General features: G+C 49.7%; 1 protein-coding gene across 1 annotated transcript in view; it reads left to right on the top strand.

Annotated features, from left to right (window-relative positions):
• Positions 1-19,537, top strand: part of CACNA1I (calcium voltage-gated channel subunit alpha1 I) — a 151,904-nt gene that overhangs the window by 98,922 nt on the left and 33,445 nt on the right. Inside the window, exons 16-22 of the mRNA XM_069102856.1 lie at positions 2,324-2,424; positions 3,929-4,052; positions 4,697-4,765; positions 6,593-6,777; positions 7,052-7,178; positions 11,090-11,215; positions 14,345-14,434. Coding sequence (XP_068958957.1) covers positions 2,324-2,424; positions 3,929-4,052; positions 4,697-4,765; positions 6,593-6,777; positions 7,052-7,178; positions 11,090-11,215; positions 14,345-14,434 — 822 coding nt within the window. The remainder of the gene's footprint in view (positions 1-2,323; positions 2,425-3,928; positions 4,053-4,696; positions 4,766-6,592; positions 6,778-7,051; positions 7,179-11,089; positions 11,216-14,344; positions 14,435-19,537) is intronic.

Genomic DNA, 19,537 nt, shown 5'->3' on the forward strand with positions numbered 1-19,537 from the left:
CATCCACTGTTCTAGGGCCCCACCCCAGCTCTGACATCCCCTGTTCTAAGGCCCCTCCCAGCTCTGACATCCCCTGTTCTAAGGCCCCTCCCAGCCCCGACATCCCCTGTTCTGAGGCCCCTCCCCAGCTCTGACATCCCCTGTTCTGAGCTCCCTCCCAGCTCTGACATCCCCTTTTCTAAGGCCCTCCCTAGCCCTGATATTCTCTGTTCTAAGCTCCCTCCCACCTCTGAATTCTCTGGTTCTCATTTCCCCCCCTTGATTTGAACTTAGGTCTTCTGACCCTAATTCCACATTTTGTAGAATCATAGAATTTGGGAGTTGGTCCAGCCCCTGTACCAAAAACGACCTTGTTATAGCCCACCCAACAAGTGGCTGCCTGGTGTTCACTTAAAGACTCCTCCCCCTCTCCAGGCTGTCCCTTCCCCCATGGCTCTGGAGCCCCCATTTTCCTCTTTGCAGCTTTCCCCTGCCCCATTGCTCCTGGTTCCGCCCTCTGTCCTCCCCATGATGGCCCCTCAGGTGTGTGAAGGCACCTCTCACCACCCTGGCCCACTTTCTCCAGGCTGAACAGGTTCATTTCCTTTACCTAATCTCCACAGGAGACTGACTAAAGGCCTTTTGCCTCCTGGTTGCCTTCCCCGGTGTGGTCCTCAGCTCCAGCTTACAAAGCCTTGGCTCCTAGAACTGAGCATGAGACTCCAGAGGAGGCCTGATGAGGCTGAGCACAGGAGGACTCTCACCTCTCTAGCCCTCTCTTAATTGAATTAGCATGCTGACAATTCATGTGGCTTGCAGTCCACTCAGACCCTCAGATTTCTTCAGAATAGCTGCTGTCCAGCCCTGCCACCTCTCTCTTAGACTTCTGACATTGATTTCTTTTGTTCAGGTGTGAGACTTGGTATTTATCCCAATTGAACTCCGGGTCATTAGTTTCAGCCCAGTATTCTCTGCTGGGATCTTATTGGATCCTGTCTCCATTATCTGCCGTGTTAACTGTCCCTGCTAGCATGGGGCCCTCTGCAGTCAGACGAACACACCATCTATCCCTACTTCCATCCTAGAATTGACTTAGAGTTCGCTAATTCCATCCATGGTCATCTCAATTTTGAAATTTTGGCGGAGAGACATTCTGCCTCATCCAGTTTTTGCAGTCCCTCCTCCATTTTCCAGGATCTTCCCGATATCACTGATGATGACATCATCATCACATCTGCCAGCTCTTTCAGGACACATTTGAACCAGGGGTCTTGAATTTATCAAGGGCAGCCAAATGGTCTCTTCCTCTCTCTTTGTCTATCTTGAGTTCTATGCACTCCCTGGCTGTCTTTTTTCCCTATATAATTGTCCCATCCATATCAAGCAAGTTTTACCCCCTTTCTTTCCAACACAGCTTAAGAAAAAGCCACCCCTTTTGTTGTCTCTCACTGGTTTTAAAATCTCAACGGGCTGGTGAGCTCCCTGTGCATTCACATCTGACTCTTAAGAACAATCCTATTTTTCTCCTCATTGGAAGTGATTCCCTTTGTTTCTTTGGAATTTTGTCTTGACTATGTCTCATCCCTCCTGGACCGATTTCCTCTGAAACATTTAACTCCATAGAATTCTTCTTATCTTTCCTCTGAACTTTTTGAGATCCACTTGCCTCAAGTTTAGAATGCACCCTAGATTTGTTAAGGAAAAGGAGAGAGGCCACATGGCCATAGTGGATAATGCTTAGCTCCAGATGAGCCGCAAATCTGTGTTAGACACTGATGAAACCACAGGTTCAAGTTCCCTCATCCAGGAGCTGAGCATCCAGAAACAAACAGCCCATTCGCCTGCCCTCAGGGAGCGGAGAATCTGCTACAATTTCAGAAAGGAGCCGCCCAGGCCTGATATCAGGGACTGTTGACCAGCAACGTACAGTCATCATCACTGTGTCCTAGGCAGGCACACTGGAAGAAGGTTGAGGATGGAAAAAGGAGGGAAGAGCCATAATCCTTGCCCTCAGAGAGCTTACAGTCTTCCTGGGGAGACAGAAGCCCATAATGACCTGAAGTGGGGGCCCAAGCATGTGAAGTTGAGTAGTGATGGTGACAGAAGAGGGGAAGGGAGAGCCTTGGGCACATTTGGAGGCCGCTGTCCTTGGATGTCTGCCATGTTTGAGGAGATAAGACATGGGTAGGGTGTCTCACAGCCCATGAGCATTGGCAGCAGGGGAGGGGCTGCTCTATTTCATTTCTTACCAACCAGCACAACCCAGAGGTGAGTTATGAGAGAAGGAGCCAGGGGACAGGGTCTCACACTGATCCTGCCTCTCACTACTCCCTACCCCTGCCAGAGCCTATGTTTCCGAATCCGGAAGATGATTGATGTTTACAAGCCTGACTGGTGTGAGATCAGGGAAGACTGGTCTGTATACCTCTTCTCTCCTGAGAACAGGTGGGTGAGGGCTGGCCCAGGAAGGGGTGGGGAAAACATCTGGGCCATGGGGGAGGGGGAACCGTGCAGGGAGTGAGGAGCTGTGGGGGCTGGGGCAGGGGCTGGGCCATTCTCCGAGGGACACTATGGCCTAGTATATAGAGCTGGTCTCAAAGCCAGGAAGCCTTGGGTCAAGTACTGCCTTTGACTCATTTGGCCAAGTCCCTTAGCCTCTCAGATAACTCTAAGACTGTAGAGAAGGTGCCTACCTGCATTGGTGGAGAGACTGTCCTCACCTGGGCGTTCCCTATGCGAATGAAATCTCAGTCCAGGTCCAATCTCTGTGGTACCTACCTCATTGGTTTGTTATGAGGCTTATGAGGGATGCAAGACACTGAAAACCATCAAGGTCTATTTCAGCCACGTGTGGGACAATGGGATGCTGCATCCAGGATTTGGATCCAGAGAGCCCGAGTTCAAATCCCAACCCTCCCTCTAACCTTTCTCAACCTCAGTCTCCTCTTCTGTTAAATGAGAAGGTTGGATAGACAGTCTCTAAGCTTCCTCCTAGCCCTAAAACTCGGAACCTAATGTCAATTATACATAACTATTACCTCCAAATAGGGACAAACAGTTCAGTTCAATTCCACAAATATTTCCTAGGTGCCTACACTCTGCACTGGGCTCTGGAGAGAGGGAGATGAAAATGCACTTAGTACCTGCCTCAAGTACTCAAGCTATCGAACAGCGTTGATTAAGCACCTACTATACGCCTAAAGCAGTCTGGCGTCTAGTAGGGGCTAAATAAATGAATCATAGATGTAGGTTTGGAAGGGGCTTAGAGCCCACCTAGTACAAACCTCCAGCCATTTTAGATGAAGAAAAGAGAGGTGCGGTGATTGGCCAAGATCACACAGAGACAGGACGTGCTTGCTGATTGATAGGGGTGTATGTGGGTGCATGCATTTGTGTGTATATGTGTATGTGTGCGCTTGTGTGCACATGTGTTTGTGTGTGTACATGTATGTGAATAAGCATAAAAATGACACAGTACAAAGGAGGGGAGCAGTGGGGTGAAGGAGAACTCCGAGGAGCTTTAGCAAACCTGTCTCTGCCTCAGTGGTGGTCTTCAAACAAAGACTGTCTGGCCCCCAATGTCAGGGAGAATGTTTGGCCGTGATGCCCCCTGAGGTCCCTTGTGATTGTGAGGTCAGGAAAGGCTTTTTGAAGGAGAGGGCATCACGCTGAGACCACCGTGGGAGTAAGTGTGACCAAGGAGATAGACTATAAAGCTGGGACGGCCTTGGTTTTCAGGGTTGATGTACTCTCAATAAGGAAGTTTCTCCCCAAGAATGTGGAGAGCCCATCGTGGGGTCCATGACCATTCTCTCTGAGCCCATTCTCTCTTCTGTCCCAGGATAGCTTCCCTCATTATGCCCTGGCCCCCTCTTACCCACTGCCCAGCATGCTCAGGCCCAGGCCTAGGGGAAAAAGGCTAAGGTAGAGGGCATCTATCTCCTACCAGGTTCCGGGTCCTCTGTCAAACCATCATCACCCACAAGCTCTTTGACTACGTTGTCCTGGCTTTTATCTTCCTCAACTGTATCACCATCGCCTTGGAGAGGCCCCAGATAGAGGCTGGCAGCACTGTGAGTAGTGCCCATCCAGCGGCAGGGCCGGGTAACTGGTGGGATTGGAGTGGCTGGGACGAGGGTGGGGTCCTTCCAGGAAAAAATACTGCATCTGGGGTCAAGAAATCTGGACTCAGACCCTGATTCTGCTGCTTTCTAACCATGTGAAGTGATTATACGCTGTGGGACACAGTGGAAAGCACTAACTTTGGAGTCAGAAATCCCACCTCTGTTGTGCTCACCCTATGTGACCTTGAGCAAGCTTTGTCACCATTCTGGGTCTGTTTCCTCCTCTGTCAAATGAGGGGCTTCTACTTGATGATGTCTGAGTTTCTCTCCAAACCAACATCTAGTATCTTGTGATTTCCCATTAAGATCAGTTGAATTCAGACTCAGGTTACACTAACACCCTCTCCCCCACCCTAAGAGGGAAGGGAGATGGGGCTCACAAAGGGATCCTGGGCTACAGTGTGGGATGCAGGTGGCCTGAGATCCATGATAGACAAGGGGGATAATGAAGTAGGGGTGGTAGGGTAGTGAGGGAGAGTGTTAGCATGACATGTTGGAAAGAACCATGGGATTATCAGAAGGACAAGAACAGAGGAAAAAGAGAGCTCGGAGGCCCTCCCTGGGCCCAGCTCTATTCCCCCTTCTCTTTTCAGGAGCGAATATTCCTCACTGTGTCCAATTACATCTTCACCGCCATCTTTGTTGGAGAGATGACACTAAAGGTAGGCTGAACAGTCCAAAATTCCATCTCCTAGGGATGGCTCTTCCCTAAGCTAGTTCATTTCTTGACCCTCTTTTTGTGCCCATGGATAACCTGTTCTATCCCCCTCATATGTACATCCCACCTTGTTCTCAGCAAACAATCTAACCTCAGTCATTTGCACATTAACATGAATTTCAGCCACTGGTTTTCCAATGTTGGGGACATTCGAATTTTAAACCTTTACTCCAAAGAATGAAATAAAAGGTTCCTCCCTGTCTCCCACTCCCCTAAAAGGTATTGTAACCATATAGAACAGGTGGGAGACCTGTTTGGGAGCAGAGGATTCTCCCTCACCCCCACATTATACCAGCGGTTTCTCTGTCTCCTCCCCTTGTTCTTCAGCTCCTCCATGGCATAAAAGTTGCCCTTGGAATTAGGGGGGTGGTCCCCCCTAGACAGAGGCAAAGCCAGAGTCACACTGTTAGTGGAAAGGGGGCTGGCCTAGTGTTAGCATCATCAACCTGAAGAATATGGTTTGTGGAGCAGGTAGGCAGCGGCTGCTGTCCATGGTCCTAATGAGCGCACTGTCCCATCTTCCACTCTGAAGGCTTTGCCAGCAGCATGTACAATCAAGGCTGGTCGGGGTCTCTGGGCTGGTGTTCCTAAAATGGACTTTTATATTGTGGGAGCTGAATTGGGTGAGTGGGAAGGAGGAAGAAGAGGGCGCCAGGTGAAACGACTCTGGGGCAGAGCAGGGTATCTCCAGAGAGTCTAGGTGCCTGGAGCTTTTCCCTGGGTGACTATTTGTGTTTCCCTGGGGATAAGTCTTGTCCACCAGGGCATGCTCTGAAATGTCAAAATCGTGGCCACATAGTATGCCAGAGGGCTGGGCAAAGACAGTTCTGTGTAACAAGATAAGCAACAGCTGTGTCCTTAACAATGCATTCTGAATCGTTCCTCATTCTCTTCTGTGTGCCTCAGTCCTAGGCACCCAGGACCATCACATATAAACAGCAGAATACCTAGGTTTTGCTCAGTGTCCTACGCATAAAATTCCCCATGTGGGAAACAGGGCTAATAACTATTGCTCCCCATCTCCCTAGCAAACCTCCAGGTAGTGCAGCAGATAAGGCACTAGACTTGGAATTAGGAAGACCCCAAGTTCAGAACCTGTACCAGATGCTTCCCAGCTGTGTGACCCTGGGCAAGTCACTTAATCTCTCTAGGCCTCCATTTTCTCATCTATAAAATGGCATCTACCTCCCAGAATCAAATGGGGTGATACTTTGTCTTATAGAAATGTCAACTATTGTTACTGTTGCAATTACTTCCCTCGGGGCTCTGTTATTTAGATCAAATTGGGCTGGAGTTCAGAAAGTGCTTAGGAGTTGTACTCACAGCAGGTGAGGCAGGAGGGAGAAGAGGGCTTCTGAACTCCAGAATCTGACCTCTAGGGGTGTTCAGCCTGGAGAAGAGAAGACTCAGGGGGTGTGATGGCTCTTTTCAAGCATCTAAAGGCTTTTGATGTGAAAAGGTGCTTGATCCCTGAGGGCAGAACTGGGAGCCCTATAGGGAAGTCACAAAGAGGCTATTTCAGGCTTGAGGTCAGGAATAATGCCCCATGATGAGAGCCGTCCCAGGGTGGAAGGGGCTGCCTCCAGAAGCAGTCGGCTCTCCATCACCATCACTTTGGTCTTCAAGAAAATGCTGGACAGCTCCTAATGATCCACAGGATAATTCATGCCCAGTCATGGGTTGGACCAGATGCCCTCTGAGGGCCCTTATAATTGTGAAGTTCTGTGACGCCCCTGCCTTTGTCTCTGTGCCCCCTTCCCACCCTTGCCAGGTGGTCTCCCTGGGCCTGTATTTTGGGGAGCAGGCCTACCTCCGGAGCAGCTGGAACATCTTGGATGGCTTCCTGGTCTTTGTGTCCCTCATTGACATTGTGGTCTCCGTGGCATCTGCGGGAGGAGCCACGATCCTAGGGGTCCTCCGGGTCCTTCGCCTCCTCCGGACCCTTCGCCCGCTACGGTGAGGAAACCCTTGGTCACCTCCCTGTGCTCTCTATTTCCTGCCCCACCAGCCATTCCCAGGGAACCCCCTGATGCCAAACCTAGTTAGTACAAGGTACCAGCAGGTCCCTGTGTGGCCTCTTTGAGCCTAAGTTTCTTCATTTATAAAATCTAGTCTAGACCTGTGGCTCTATGACCCTTCCCTTTATTGGTGCCATGAGGGTGGGCTCGGCAAACTCCAGGGAGACCCTTCCCTCACCCTCAGCTGCCCCCATCTTGGCACACACCTGCAGGGTCATCAGCCGTGCCCCAGGACTGAAGCTCGTAGTGGAGACACTCATCTCATCCCTCAAACCCATCGGAAACATTGTCCTCATCTGCTGTGCCTTCTTCATCATCTTTGGCATCCTGGGAGTGCAGGTGAGTGGCTGGAGGCTACAGGGGGCTGGCTCCACAACTTTGGGTGATGGCAGATGGGGGAGACCTGAGAGACCCTCCAGCCTGATATAATCATTTTATAGCTGATGTTGAGGCTCAGAGACACGGATTGGTTTACCACACAGACAAAATTTAAATTCAGGTCCTCTGACTACAAATCTCATAGTCTTAAAAAAAAATTCTGGTGCCCTAGGGATCAATACTTGTGGAAAAAAAAGTGTACTAAAATAAAGTAAAAGCTGGGAGACCATATTAGAATGAGATCAACTAAGAAATTAATGAATAAGTGTTTTAAAAGAGCCTACTATGTGCCAGGCACTATGTTAAGCATCGAAGCTGAAAAGACAAAAATGAAACTATTCCTGCCCTTAAGGAGCTGCCATTCTATCTATAAGCACATGGGAAGAGTACAATGGGCTATGAAATATCATGAGGGAGGAATCATTGCTTTCTGGGTGGCGAGGAGGGAAGGCTTAAAGGAGGAGAGAGAGAGAGACAAGAGAGGGGAGGGGGGAGAGAGAGGAGAAAGAAGAAGAAGAAAGAAGAAGAAGAAGAAGAAGAAGAAGAAGAAGAAGAAGAAGAAGAAGAAGAAGAAGAAGAAGAAGAAGAAGAAGAAGAAGAAGAAGAAGAAGGAGGAGGAGGAGGAGAGGGGGAGGAAAAGGGGGAAGGAGGAAGGGAGGGAGAGGTACAGAGGGAGAAGGGGAGAGGGAGGAGGAAGGGAGAGAAAGAAAGAGAGAGAGAAGAGAAAAGAGAGATAGATTAGAAAGAGAGAGGAAGAGAGAGTGGGAAGAGAGATAGATGCAATGGATAAGAAAGATGAGGGAAAGAATTTTTAAGTGGTGTAGATACTGTGCCAAGTACTGAGAATCCCCAACATAAACAAGCAAGTTCCTGCTCTCAGGAAGCTTATATTTTAATGGAGGACACAGCAAATGAATGAGAGATAGAAAGTGGGGGTGGCGAGGGGGCATTGGGGCCCCAGAGTGGAGGAGATTCCCAGAAAACACCATGGAAGCCTGAGACCAGGTGGGATCAGGTCAGAACTGGCCCATTGGAGCTCAGGATGGTTCCAGGGGCAGAGCCTGACTTTCAGGGGAGAAGAGGTGGAGATAATGTCTCCAGAAGAGTTTGCCTAGTCCTCAAAAGCGGGGTAGACAGGACTGGGTAGGGTGGTGGTGGTCTCCATGCTGGACTGGAAGGACAGGGAGGCATCTACATATAGCAATGAAGGGTCAGAGGCATTTCATGATCAGGAAATGATGCACCAAGCCAACATGAAAGGAGAGCTGAGGCCAAGAAGCCCAGCCCGGCTGGAGCATAGAACAGTAATGTAAAGCCCAGTGCACAGGGAGTGCAGGGCCAGACTCTGAGGAACCTTGAGTTCCAGGATGAGAAGCCAGTGGCCCGTATCCATCTGCTAGAATCCTCTTGAGGGAACAGACAGTTTCATTTTGGCCTTTGTGTCTGCCATGGTCCCTGGAACAGTCATTCTTCCTGAGCCCCTTCTCTGGGGGGCTTCCAAACTGATGGAAGAGACAGGACCCACAGTCAGATGACATCGAGCCCCGATATTGGGGCTAGAAGACTTGAGCTTAGGTCCTGCCCTGTCACATCCTGGAAAGTCACCTCATCCTAGAGGGCCCAACCACTGCCCAATCTCCTAGGATTAGGCAAACTCCTACACTTCCCTATCTCCTGGACAGCTGCCATTGTCCCTGGACTGTGAGGCAGAGTAGAAATACATGCCCTTGATTAATGCTTGTTAATTGTTTAATTGATTGATACTATGTCCTAGTCAGTGTAATTTAATGGGTTCCATTACTTTAATAGGTTTACCCTATTAAGTTGACTCATGGTTCACTTTAGAAAATATTAAAACCTGTAGGGTTTATGGGATCAGGACAGGGACATGGGATTTCACAGCCATAGGGAACTCCAGGATGAGAAAAATCCTCTCCCAGAGCAGGTTGGCAACTTCTCTGTGACTCACCATTTTTCAGAGTTGCTTGGAGGTTATAGGTATGATATTAATGGTTATGAAATGGGGGGGGCGGTCTTATGGTTCATGTAAGTTCAGCAGGAGCAGGGCTGGAAGACCCCCAAGGTTGCCTCCAGTTCTGACATTCTGGGCTTTTTTATTGGAGATGAAGGGAAGCCCTTTGAAGGCAGGAAGTGGTCTTTTTTTTTTTTCTTTGTATCTGCCAGTGCCCAACAGATTCTCATACACAGTAGGTACTTAATAAATGCATACCGATGGATTCAACACTCCATTTATCCAAAACCATAGATTTGGGGCTGGAAGAGCCATTGAAGGTCATCCAAGTCTAATTCCCCAATTTTACAGAGGAGGAAACTGAGGCCCAGGGAGACTGTCCTGCTTGAGGTCACTCATTCAGTAAGGGGCTTCAAATGCCACTCCTCATGACCCTTTCAACTATGCCACATCACTTCTCCATAATGAATTCCTGCTCAGAGAGGATTGGGATGAGGTGACCCCCAGGCCCTTCCAGACCTGACATCTGGGGATTCTAATAGGTGGAAGGCGAAAGTTACAAGTGGTAACTGATGGAGAAAAAAGAGGAGGTGGGGGCTGCTGCGGTCACACCAAGGACCCCGCTGACCCTGCCCAGGGTGAGCGCCATTGCTGAGGGAGCCCCAGACCAGGGTGGCAGGGTCTGGACAGCCAATGGGAAGGGCGTCCTGTGCTGAGGCTGGGTCTTCTATGGCACATGAGCCCAAGTCCACCCACAATGGTATTTTTTCCTTCTCCTGGCTCTTTATTTTGGGATTCTGCTGCAGAACACAGGGAGTGGGTGTTTCTTGCCTCTCACAGAGTGAGCTATAGATAGGCCATAGCACGGATCTTGGGGCCCACGTGTCCGCCCATCCCCTCCTCGTGGAGCAGGCACCACTGGACAGGCCAGTGGCCACCCAGGAAGGGATCAGGAGGGCAGCTGTTTATGCCTGTTTGTTTGTTTGTTTGTTTTTCTGGAAGATAAATTGTTTTCTCTCTACTCACACAGCCAGCAGCCCATCCAGGCCCCAGGGACCCAGGACTCAAACCTCTCCCTCCTCTTCTCACCATATTTTCTGTCCAGAATCCTAGAGTCAGAGTCCTCACCCCAAAGATCAGCAGCTTAGAAAGCCAGTGTCTGCTCTCTCTGGATTTCTCTGGATCTTCTCCTTTTTCACCCCCCTCCTTCACCTTGGACCTCACCAGAGGCTGAGCCAGCTGTAAAGAGACTCCGGAGGGAGCCAGACAGCCCAGCGGAGCTGGAGCCAGGAGGAGCTGAGTTGGAATCTGGCCTCAGATACTTACTGGTTGTGTGACCCTGAGCAAGTCACCTAACCTCTGCTTGCCTCAGTCTCCTCATCTATAAAATGGGAATGATAAGAGCACCTGCCTCCCAGGGGGAGAGTGGGGAGGATAGAATGAGATGATATTTTTGAAAGTCCTTTGCAAACCGTAAGCACCTAATAAATGCACTCAGCCTCGGTTTCCTCATCTGTAAAATGAGGGGGTGGGGCTCAGACGACTCTAAGTCTGTAGTCTCATGACTGTCTGACCCCCTTGTCTCATAGATGAGTAAACCAAGGCCCAGAGAGGTTAGGAGGCTTGAGCCAAGTCACAGATAGTAAGTGACAAGGTCAGGATTTGAACTCAGATCTCTTGCCTCAGCCCAGGGATTTCCAGCACCCTGCACTGTCTCACTTTGTCACCTTCTCTCCCCACTCCCATCCCAATATGTGCCTGTTGGGAGATTCTAGTTTGGAGTCAGAGTACCACCTGTATGACCCTGGACAAGTCCTTTCCCAAAGTGAAGGGGTTGGACCAGAAGCCCTCCAAGGTGGGTGCTGCTCTGTCTCTGATCCTCTGGTCTTCCCACCCTCAGCTCTTCAAGGGGAAGTTTTACCACTGCCTGGGGGTCGACATCCGGAACATCACCAACCGCTCTGACTGCATGGCTGCCAACTACCGCTGGGTGCACCGCAAGTACAACTTTGACAACCTGGGCCAGGTGAGCAGCGCCCCCGGGGGAGGCACAGAGATAAGCCCTCACTCCACCACCATGTGGGGGATGGAAGACTGGAAACCAGGCTGTCCAAGGATTGACAGAAGGGGGCAGAAAGGCTCAGGGAGCAATGATCGCTGTGTCCAAGGCTCTGAGAGGCTGTCATGTGGGAGGGGGATAAGGCTTCATTCCCAGAAGGCAGAACTAGAAGCAGTGGTGGTGTTGGAGGCGGTGAGGGGGTGAGAGGGGGTACCATTTTGGAGAGAAACAGCTTTAGTGTGGATACAAGGAGAACCTCCCCACAGTTAGAGCTGTCTAGAAGTGAGATGGGATCTCTAGGGAGTAAGCAGCCTTCCCCTCAGTGAGTATCTTCAAGCAGGTGCCAGATTATACTTTGCTGGGTTCCTGTTCAGGCTGGATTAGCCCCAAGATTCTGAGATTTATAAGCCAGTCGTATGACCTTGGATAAATCACTTTAACCTCTGGGTCTTATTCATTGTTCATTCAATAAACATGTTTTATGCACCTATGATCTTTAGAGCATTAGTGTAGGATACACAAGGCATGGTCTCTGCCTTTGGGGAGATTGGGGTTCAGTAAGCCTCAGTTTCCCTATCTGGAAAAACTTATAATGATGGACCCTACCGACCTAAAAAAGGTGTTGAGTGCCAAAGGAATAACTTCTTATAAGAGCAGGAAATACTCTCCAGAACCAATGAGTGGTGATTGGATCTGTTCCCTTCTCTCCACTCACACTGACACTACCATTGTTCAGGCCCCATTCTCACCTGGACAATTATAGCGTTTTTTCTCCTACCTGTTTACTCTGTTTCTAGTTTTTCCCTTCTCCATTCCATCCACAGATACCAAACTTCCTCACGTATATAAAACCATGTAACTATCCTGCTCCAGAATCTTCACTAACTCCCTATGCTCCCTAGGATAAAATGGAAAATCTTCAACTTGGCATTGAAAGGTCTCCTCAATTTGGTACCCACACCCTTTCCACACTGCTTTTGTGGCACTCCCCCTCGAACACCTGTAGAGTCCTGCACACTCAATATCCCAACCAAATTGTCCTACCTTCTACTCCCCACCCACAACATCTCCAACCACCATGCCTTTGCTCAAGCTGTTGCCCATGTCTGGAATGCCCTTCCTTCTCACCTCTGAGTCTTAGACTCTATGTCTTCTTTCAAAATTCAGCTCAAGTGCCTTCTTCTTCTCCATTACTGACCCCCCCCCCCCCATTTTTTACGCTCTCCTCTTACCCCCAGAGACCCCACCCCTGAAGACTGTGGGAAAAATTGGGGGTCAGGGATGAACTAAATGTCAGTGGCTGTGACCCAGTACCCCTGCCCTGGAGGGGCACTAGAGGAGGGTGTGGTGAATGGGGTAGAGGTTTGCAGAGTTCCTTTAGTCGAGTAGCTGCAGGGATGCAGAAGGCAGAATGAGTTCGTGGGCCCTCCAAGGTCAAAATCACTCATACCAAGGACCCCTCTCAGTTCTTCTCAGAAGCTCAGGAGGCAGGTCCCAGCCTTTTTTCTCTTTTATTATTTCATTAGCTAAGAAAGCTTCTTTGGCCCCAAGTTTCATCCCATTTTAAAAGGCAGTTTCTGCCCAACAGAGCCCATTGCCTCCGGCCCTTAGAGAGACTTGCTGCCTCTGGCTGTCAGGGACCTGTGAGCTCCAAATGTGAGGGTCCTATGACTTCTGTCTACAAAGGTCTCATGACCTCCAGCTCTCAGGGCCCTGCTGTCTCTGAATGTCAGGCTCCCGTGGCCTCTGGCTGTCTGGATTTCATGACCCCTGATGCTAACATGCCCTAGGGAAGAGGGAAGGTCGGATGACAGTGTTATTACCCTCGGTACAGACTCAGCATTCCCAGTTCCTTTGGGGTTTGTGCCTTGGCTCCTGGGTAGATCAGCAGCCCAGCCCAGCACATAAGATTTTCCTGGAAAACACAGCAGTGGAGGAGCCCACCCACAGGCACACATGGAGAGACACCCAGGAATACCCCAGGCCCACAGCCACCTGTCTCTTTTCTCCTTCCAGAACCAGAAGCTTCTCCACAAACACTGGTAGCGGATTGGGCTCAAACACTAGCAGAGAATGCCTTTCTCTAAGCTGGTGTGCTCTGTCTGGGGGCAGCCCCAGAGTAGACTGGTGGCCTTTACAGCTGCTGCCTCCTGTGCCCTACCCACCCTACTGTGCCGACTTCAGCTTTGCTCAGGCCGAGTGACTCAGCCCAGGGCAGGATGACCTTGGGCAGCACAATTCCACAGCAGTGAGCCGGAGGGTGGGCTGGCACTCTGGAACCCTCATTTTCAAAGAAGGCTGTGATGCCTAGAATCATGATACATACTGACATACATAGGGAGGCAGGTAGATAACTTGACAAGATAAATAAATAGATAGATAAATAAATAAGTAGATACATACATAAGTAGATAGGTACCTGCATACATAAGTAGATAGATACATGCATATATAAGTAGATAGAAAAGCTGATGATCAGGACTTGAGCTGGGAGAGGAGGGAAGTCGTGAGCACAGCTGGCTTGGGCATTTTCTCAAGGGCATGTCCTTAGGAGGAAACCGCACCTCTAAAGAGTGGTCTTGGGGGAGAGGGACCTTCCAAGGTGCCAAGGCTGCCAGAAAATGGTGGATTTGTTTGAGGGATTGGGAGCAAGACTGGTCCAGTATTCTCTCCCCCAAGCAGCAGATTGGCCCCATTGGGAGTCAGTGTGGGCCAGAGAGCAAGTGACTGGGGAATCAGATCTGGGTTCTCACTCTAAGTCCATGTCTAACAAGCTATGTGACATTGGACAATTCCTCATTAGTAAAATAAAGGGTTTGGACTACTTGGTGATCTTACCTGTATGATCCAGGGTAAGTTGGTTAAGCTTTTGGGCCCTCAGTTCCTTTATCTGTAAAATGAAGAGATTGGACTGGATGGCCTTTGGGGTCCTTTTCTAGCTCTACACTTATGATTCAACTTGGGTGACCTTGGGAAAATCATTTACTCACCCTGGGCCTCAGTTTCCTCCTCTGTAAAATGGGGAAGGTTGGACTCAGTGGTTTGTGTGGGCCCCCAAAAATCTAGACCTATGATCCTCTCATCCTTTGTTTTCAGGCCTTGATGTCCCTCTTTGTCTTGGCCTCCAAAGATGGCTGGGTCAACATCATGTACAATGGACTGGATGCGGTGGCCGTGGACCAGCAGGTAGCATGTCTCCCCTCTTGTGAAGCTTGGAGGTAAAGGGCAAGAACAAAGGGGGGTAGGGTGAGCAGGAGGACTCGGAGGCAAGATTGTCTTTGACGTTCAAGTCAACAAATGTTCATTAGATGCTCCCATGTGCAAAAACAAACAAAAACCCAACCCAACCCAAACCCTTGTCTTCAACATGGAGAATAGTGAGTTGGGTAGGAGATTGTCTTTGCCCTTGGAGAGCTTCTACACTGCCAGCAGAACCATAACCAGCGATCACAGCACCTGGGGCAGCTGGGCGGGGTGGGAGGAGGTATGAATAGGAGCCAGACAGCTATGGAGGAGGTTGTGTTGATAAGGAAGGAGGTGGGGTAGGTCCATTTGGACAGGAACTCCCCTAGGCTCCCCTGGGTTGCACCAGGGCTTTAGGACACTCCCTTCACCTTCACTGCACCGTGGGTGGCTTCATGTGAACTCCTATCTCATGTAGCCTATGCTGAACTGATGTGGTCATGCTAGAGAAGGACAGGCCCACCCCACAGATGATCTTTGAATGTCCCAACCTCCACGATGAGACTGGGGGTTGGGCCAGGAGGCAAATGGGGTGGAGGAGGGGAAAGGAGTAGAAGGGACTGCAGTGGTTGTCTCCTTCTGGGTAAAAGCAGAACACCCTAGCAGTGATGTGTGACAAGCTGGATGTGGGGTCCCAGGAGAAGGGCATGGTCAGGAGTGGGGGCTCAAGTCCCAGGCAGGAAAGTGAGGGCAGACAAATATACTTCCAGGGAGGCTTTGGTGCAGGCTGGAGGTATGGAGTCCTTACCAGTGGGGCAGGAAGCCTGCTCTATTAAATGTCAGCACCCTTGGCTAAAGGGCTGGTTGCTCCACTCTAGTTATCATTTTGGATAATGATGGATGGAAGGGGACACCGAGTAATGATGACATAGTAGATACCTCAAATTTCTAAAGCATTTGTTGACTTATAAAAGGTTTTCATCATAGCAGTCATAATGAGTAACACAAGAAGTCGAGGCCATTGGATCCAGAGAGGTCGGGTCAGTTGCCTATGGCCACACAGCTATTAAGTGTTGGAAGCAGACCTTGAACAACCCAGATCTTTCGACCTCGATTCCAGTTCCCCCCTACTGTACCACATCACCCTCCAAACAACTATGATACAAGGAAGAATAAGGTATATGCAAAGGGAAGCCCCCACAAAGGACCAGGAGGAATGGAAATGTGAAGCAATGCTTTTAGCTCATCAGGGAAGGCTTCACAGAGGAGCTGAGATGAGGATCAGGGCTTGGAGTTCAATAGAAGGGCTGAGGGAAGTCATTCCAGATGTGGCACCTGGATGGCATAAGCCTTTAAAGGCACAGAGAAGAGAGGAGACAGAATGAAGAAGATGGATGGATAGAAATCTGTCTTAACTGGCGCATAAGAAATGTAAAGGAGAGCTACAGCTACAGTAAATAGCATCAGTTGTGGAATAACCCTACCCATTGAAGTAATTAGAGACCACCTACTTGGCATGATGGGAGAAGAGCCACAAAGCCTCTTCTTTATCCAGACAGCCTTCCTATGAGCTTGTCACAATGCTTCTCTCCTCTCTCCTGGGTTAGACAGCTCATTGGTTACTAGGAGCCCCTCGTAGGCTACACAGATATCATCTCAGAGGGAGAAGGAGGCACCTCTTGGTGGAAGAGAAAGGCCTCTCTTCTTCCTTCGCCCTTTGCCATGAGCGCCGATCATTGGCAGAAGTGAGCTGGTTGTCCCCTTGGATGTCTTGGAAGGTAGGGTAAGAGGATATAAGATGATAATTTTTAGAAGTTTGGCTAAAGGGACATGCCCTGCAGGTCTGGAGGTCTCATGAGGGTGTTGAACCAAGAAGGGTCAGCCTAGAGATGGGATACACCAGCAGCAGATGTCTAAAGGGAGTCACAGTTTTGCTTATGCTCAGTCCCATTCTACTTTACCCCTCGACCACCAACGCGCTTCGATAGGGAAGGGGATAATGGAGTTCCGTGACCACAGGCTGCTAGGTCCTTCAGCCTCTGACACAGTTTCACCCAAGAGGATAGGGAAGGGTTCAGAAGGTGTGGCCAGAGATGTGACTGGAGCTCATCTCCTGACAGATTGATGGCCACCCACCTCTTTGGTGTTTGCTGTGCTTCAGACCTCCTCAGCTCATGACATAGTCAGTGCAAAGATTTCCCCAGGGACCAAACCAGGGGGAAAACAGACATCCAAGGAGAGCCACCCACTTAACCAAAACACAGAGATAGACTATTCTGCCCTAGAGAGGTATCACCTGGCTCTCTCACCCTCCCTCCTGTCAATATGCTCAGCTCTAGAAACTGGAGAAGGGCCAATTCAGGAACACCAGCCCAGAAACCTGGACTCTCATTACTTTTCCCAGCGGCCTCAGAGTGAGAGGCTGGTGCCTTTGGGTTGTTGGCAGAATTGGCTTCCTTCCTGTTCCCTCAGTTCAGCTGTCTGCCTCCCTGACAGTAGTCCCAGGTGGCAATCAGGTCTGAGAAGTCACTTTCTCCCCTACCCCAGCTTCTGAGCATGCCTTAGACTCTCAGCCCTTCGTCTGGTCCCAGAATCGCCACAGGCACCCTCCCTTCCCCTCAGCACCATCCTCTGCTTCTCAGGCAAATGGAGGTCACAGCTCTCACTCCCATCTTCCCCCCTCCCCCTCCTACAGAAAGCAAAGGATGAGCTGCTACTGGGAGAGTTCTCTAGGGAGAAAGGATGTGAGATAAATACCAAGGTAGAATGACAAGTTATTACATTTCAGTTTATAAAAACACACCCACTTCCCTTGGCCTCAGGGCTCAGACACATCACTCACCATAAAGGGATAGAAATGCACAGAGGAAAATCAGCCTCTGAAGGATTACATCGCTCCACCAGCTCTTTGTCTCAGCCCCCAGCCTCACCCTGTGCTCTTCATCATCTTACCCCACTCCCCTATTGCCTGGATCCCCAATTCTTGATTGGTGGTAGCAGGAATGGGCAAGTGAGCTGGCCTTGGTTCTGTCCTGCCTTTTGCTGGCTTTCTCCATCCCCGTCCTGGTGGTGGGCGTTCCAGTACCAGGCTGGCACGACACATTGCAGATTCCCTTCTACCCATGAGTCAGGTCCCTTGGAAGGGTAGCTGGCTGTTGGTTTGAAACATTCTGCCCCCACCTTAATGAGAGATAGAAGATGGCCTTCTAGTGGAACTGGAGAGACAGAATGCCAGCCTACATCTGTTCTTTGTAAGGCCATGAATCCAGGGCTCCAGAGCTCCCCCAGTCTCTCATAGCTTTGGGCTGCTGTATGCATGGGCTACTGAGGTGGTGTTCTTCCTGAGATAGCCCACTATCTTCCCTCCCCCATTTCCACGCTGGCACTCCTTTCTATGTCTAGGAACTCCTGATCTCCAGTATTTCCAGGAGCATAGTATCTAGAGTGAGATGCAGCCTGCCTGAGTGATCTTGGGCCCTTCTCCTACCACTCATATCAGCCCCCACTCTCCCTTCCCCATTCCTATAAACCCCAGTTCCACATCTTATAGAATCCCTGATTTGGAGACCTCAGAGACCACCCACCTCTAAGGAGGAGGATCTCCTCCACAGTGTACCCAGAAAATGGTCATCCAGCCTCTATTTGAAGACCGCCATTGACAGAGAAACTACCACCTCCCAAGATCTTGGACAGTTCTCCTTGTTAAGAAGTGTTCTTTTATAGGACAGGCTATGATAAAGAGATCATGAAGCTAGATAGACAGTCTTTAAAGCTATCAAATCCAACCCTGCTTTTTACAGGTGAGGCCCAGGGAGGCCAAGTGACTATTCCAATGTCACAGTGGTAGAGAAGATCAGAGATGGTATCGGAACCCTGTCCTTAGACATCAGAGGCAATGCGATTTCCACCTTATATCAAGCCAAAATCTACTACTTCATAACTCCCTTCCTTCTCTGCCCTTGGTTCTGCTTTCTGGGACCAAGAAGGGTAAAGCTAATCCCTCTTCCACATGACACCCTCTTAAATATTTGGACACAGACATCATGTCCTAGGCTCTGTCTTTTCCAGGCTAAGCCTCCCCTGTTCCTTCAAGTCATCCTCATGGGGCATGTTCTCCAGTCTTTTCTGGGTGTGCTCATTTATCAGTAGTACCCTGATAGGGTCAAACCCAGGATGGGGATGGGGCTATAATCTCCCTCGTTCTGGATTCCCTCCTTCTGGAAATGCAGCTCCTAAGGCAGCTAGATGGAGACCTTGGGCCTAGAGTTAGGAAAATCTGAGTTCAAATCCAGCCTCAGACACTCACTGGCTATATGACCCTGGGTAAGCCACTTAACCTCTGCTGTCTCAATTTCCACAACTGTAAAATAGGGATGATAACAGTACTTATCTTCCAGAGTTGTGAGGATCAAATGACATATGTTTAAAGTGCTTAGCGTGGTACCTGGCACATAGTAGGTGCTTAGAAATGTTTATTCCCTTCTTTCCACCCTACTTACAATCCCATGGAAATATTTCAACTACCATGTCATACCATGGACTCATGTTGGGCTTAGAGTTTACAATGCACGCACCCTTAGGACTTAAAAAAAATGGTACCTGTTGTCCATCCATGTCTCTGCAGTCATCCTGCATTTATGCAGATGATTGAACCCAAATCAATCCACATGTGAGACTTGACACTTGTCCCAAATACATTCCATCTGATTAGACTTGGTCCGTGTTTTATACATCATTCAATCACCCCCCCACCCCCATCAGACCCTTTTGGGGTTCAGGATAGGATGGGTGAATTCAGGGACTGGGGACAGGTGCGGTGCCCAAGCATAGATGGGCGAGATACTCAGTACTGGATCAGGGGCTAGGTAGGGGGAGCAAGGGTCTCCTCCCTTGGCTCTGGAGTTCTCATGCCAAGCTCCCAATTCAGTGGCAGCAGTGTCGGGCTTTCTGTGCATCTGTTCTGCTTTCACTTGGAGGGTTTTTTGGAGCGCTCAGTCAACCTAACCTAGGGCAAGAGGAGAGAGAGACAGACAGACAGAGAGAGAGACAGACAGACAGAGAGAGAGAGAGAGAGAGAGAGAGAGAGAGAGAGAGAGAGAGAGAGAG

Source organism: Petaurus breviceps, unplaced genomic scaffold, assembly GCF_028583685.1.
Source record: "Petaurus breviceps papuanus isolate PSGF00001 unplaced genomic scaffold, PetGlider_PUasm1.0 558, whole genome shotgun sequence".
NCBI classification, from domain to species: Eukaryota; Metazoa; Chordata; class Mammalia; order Diprotodontia; family Petauridae; genus Petaurus; species Petaurus breviceps.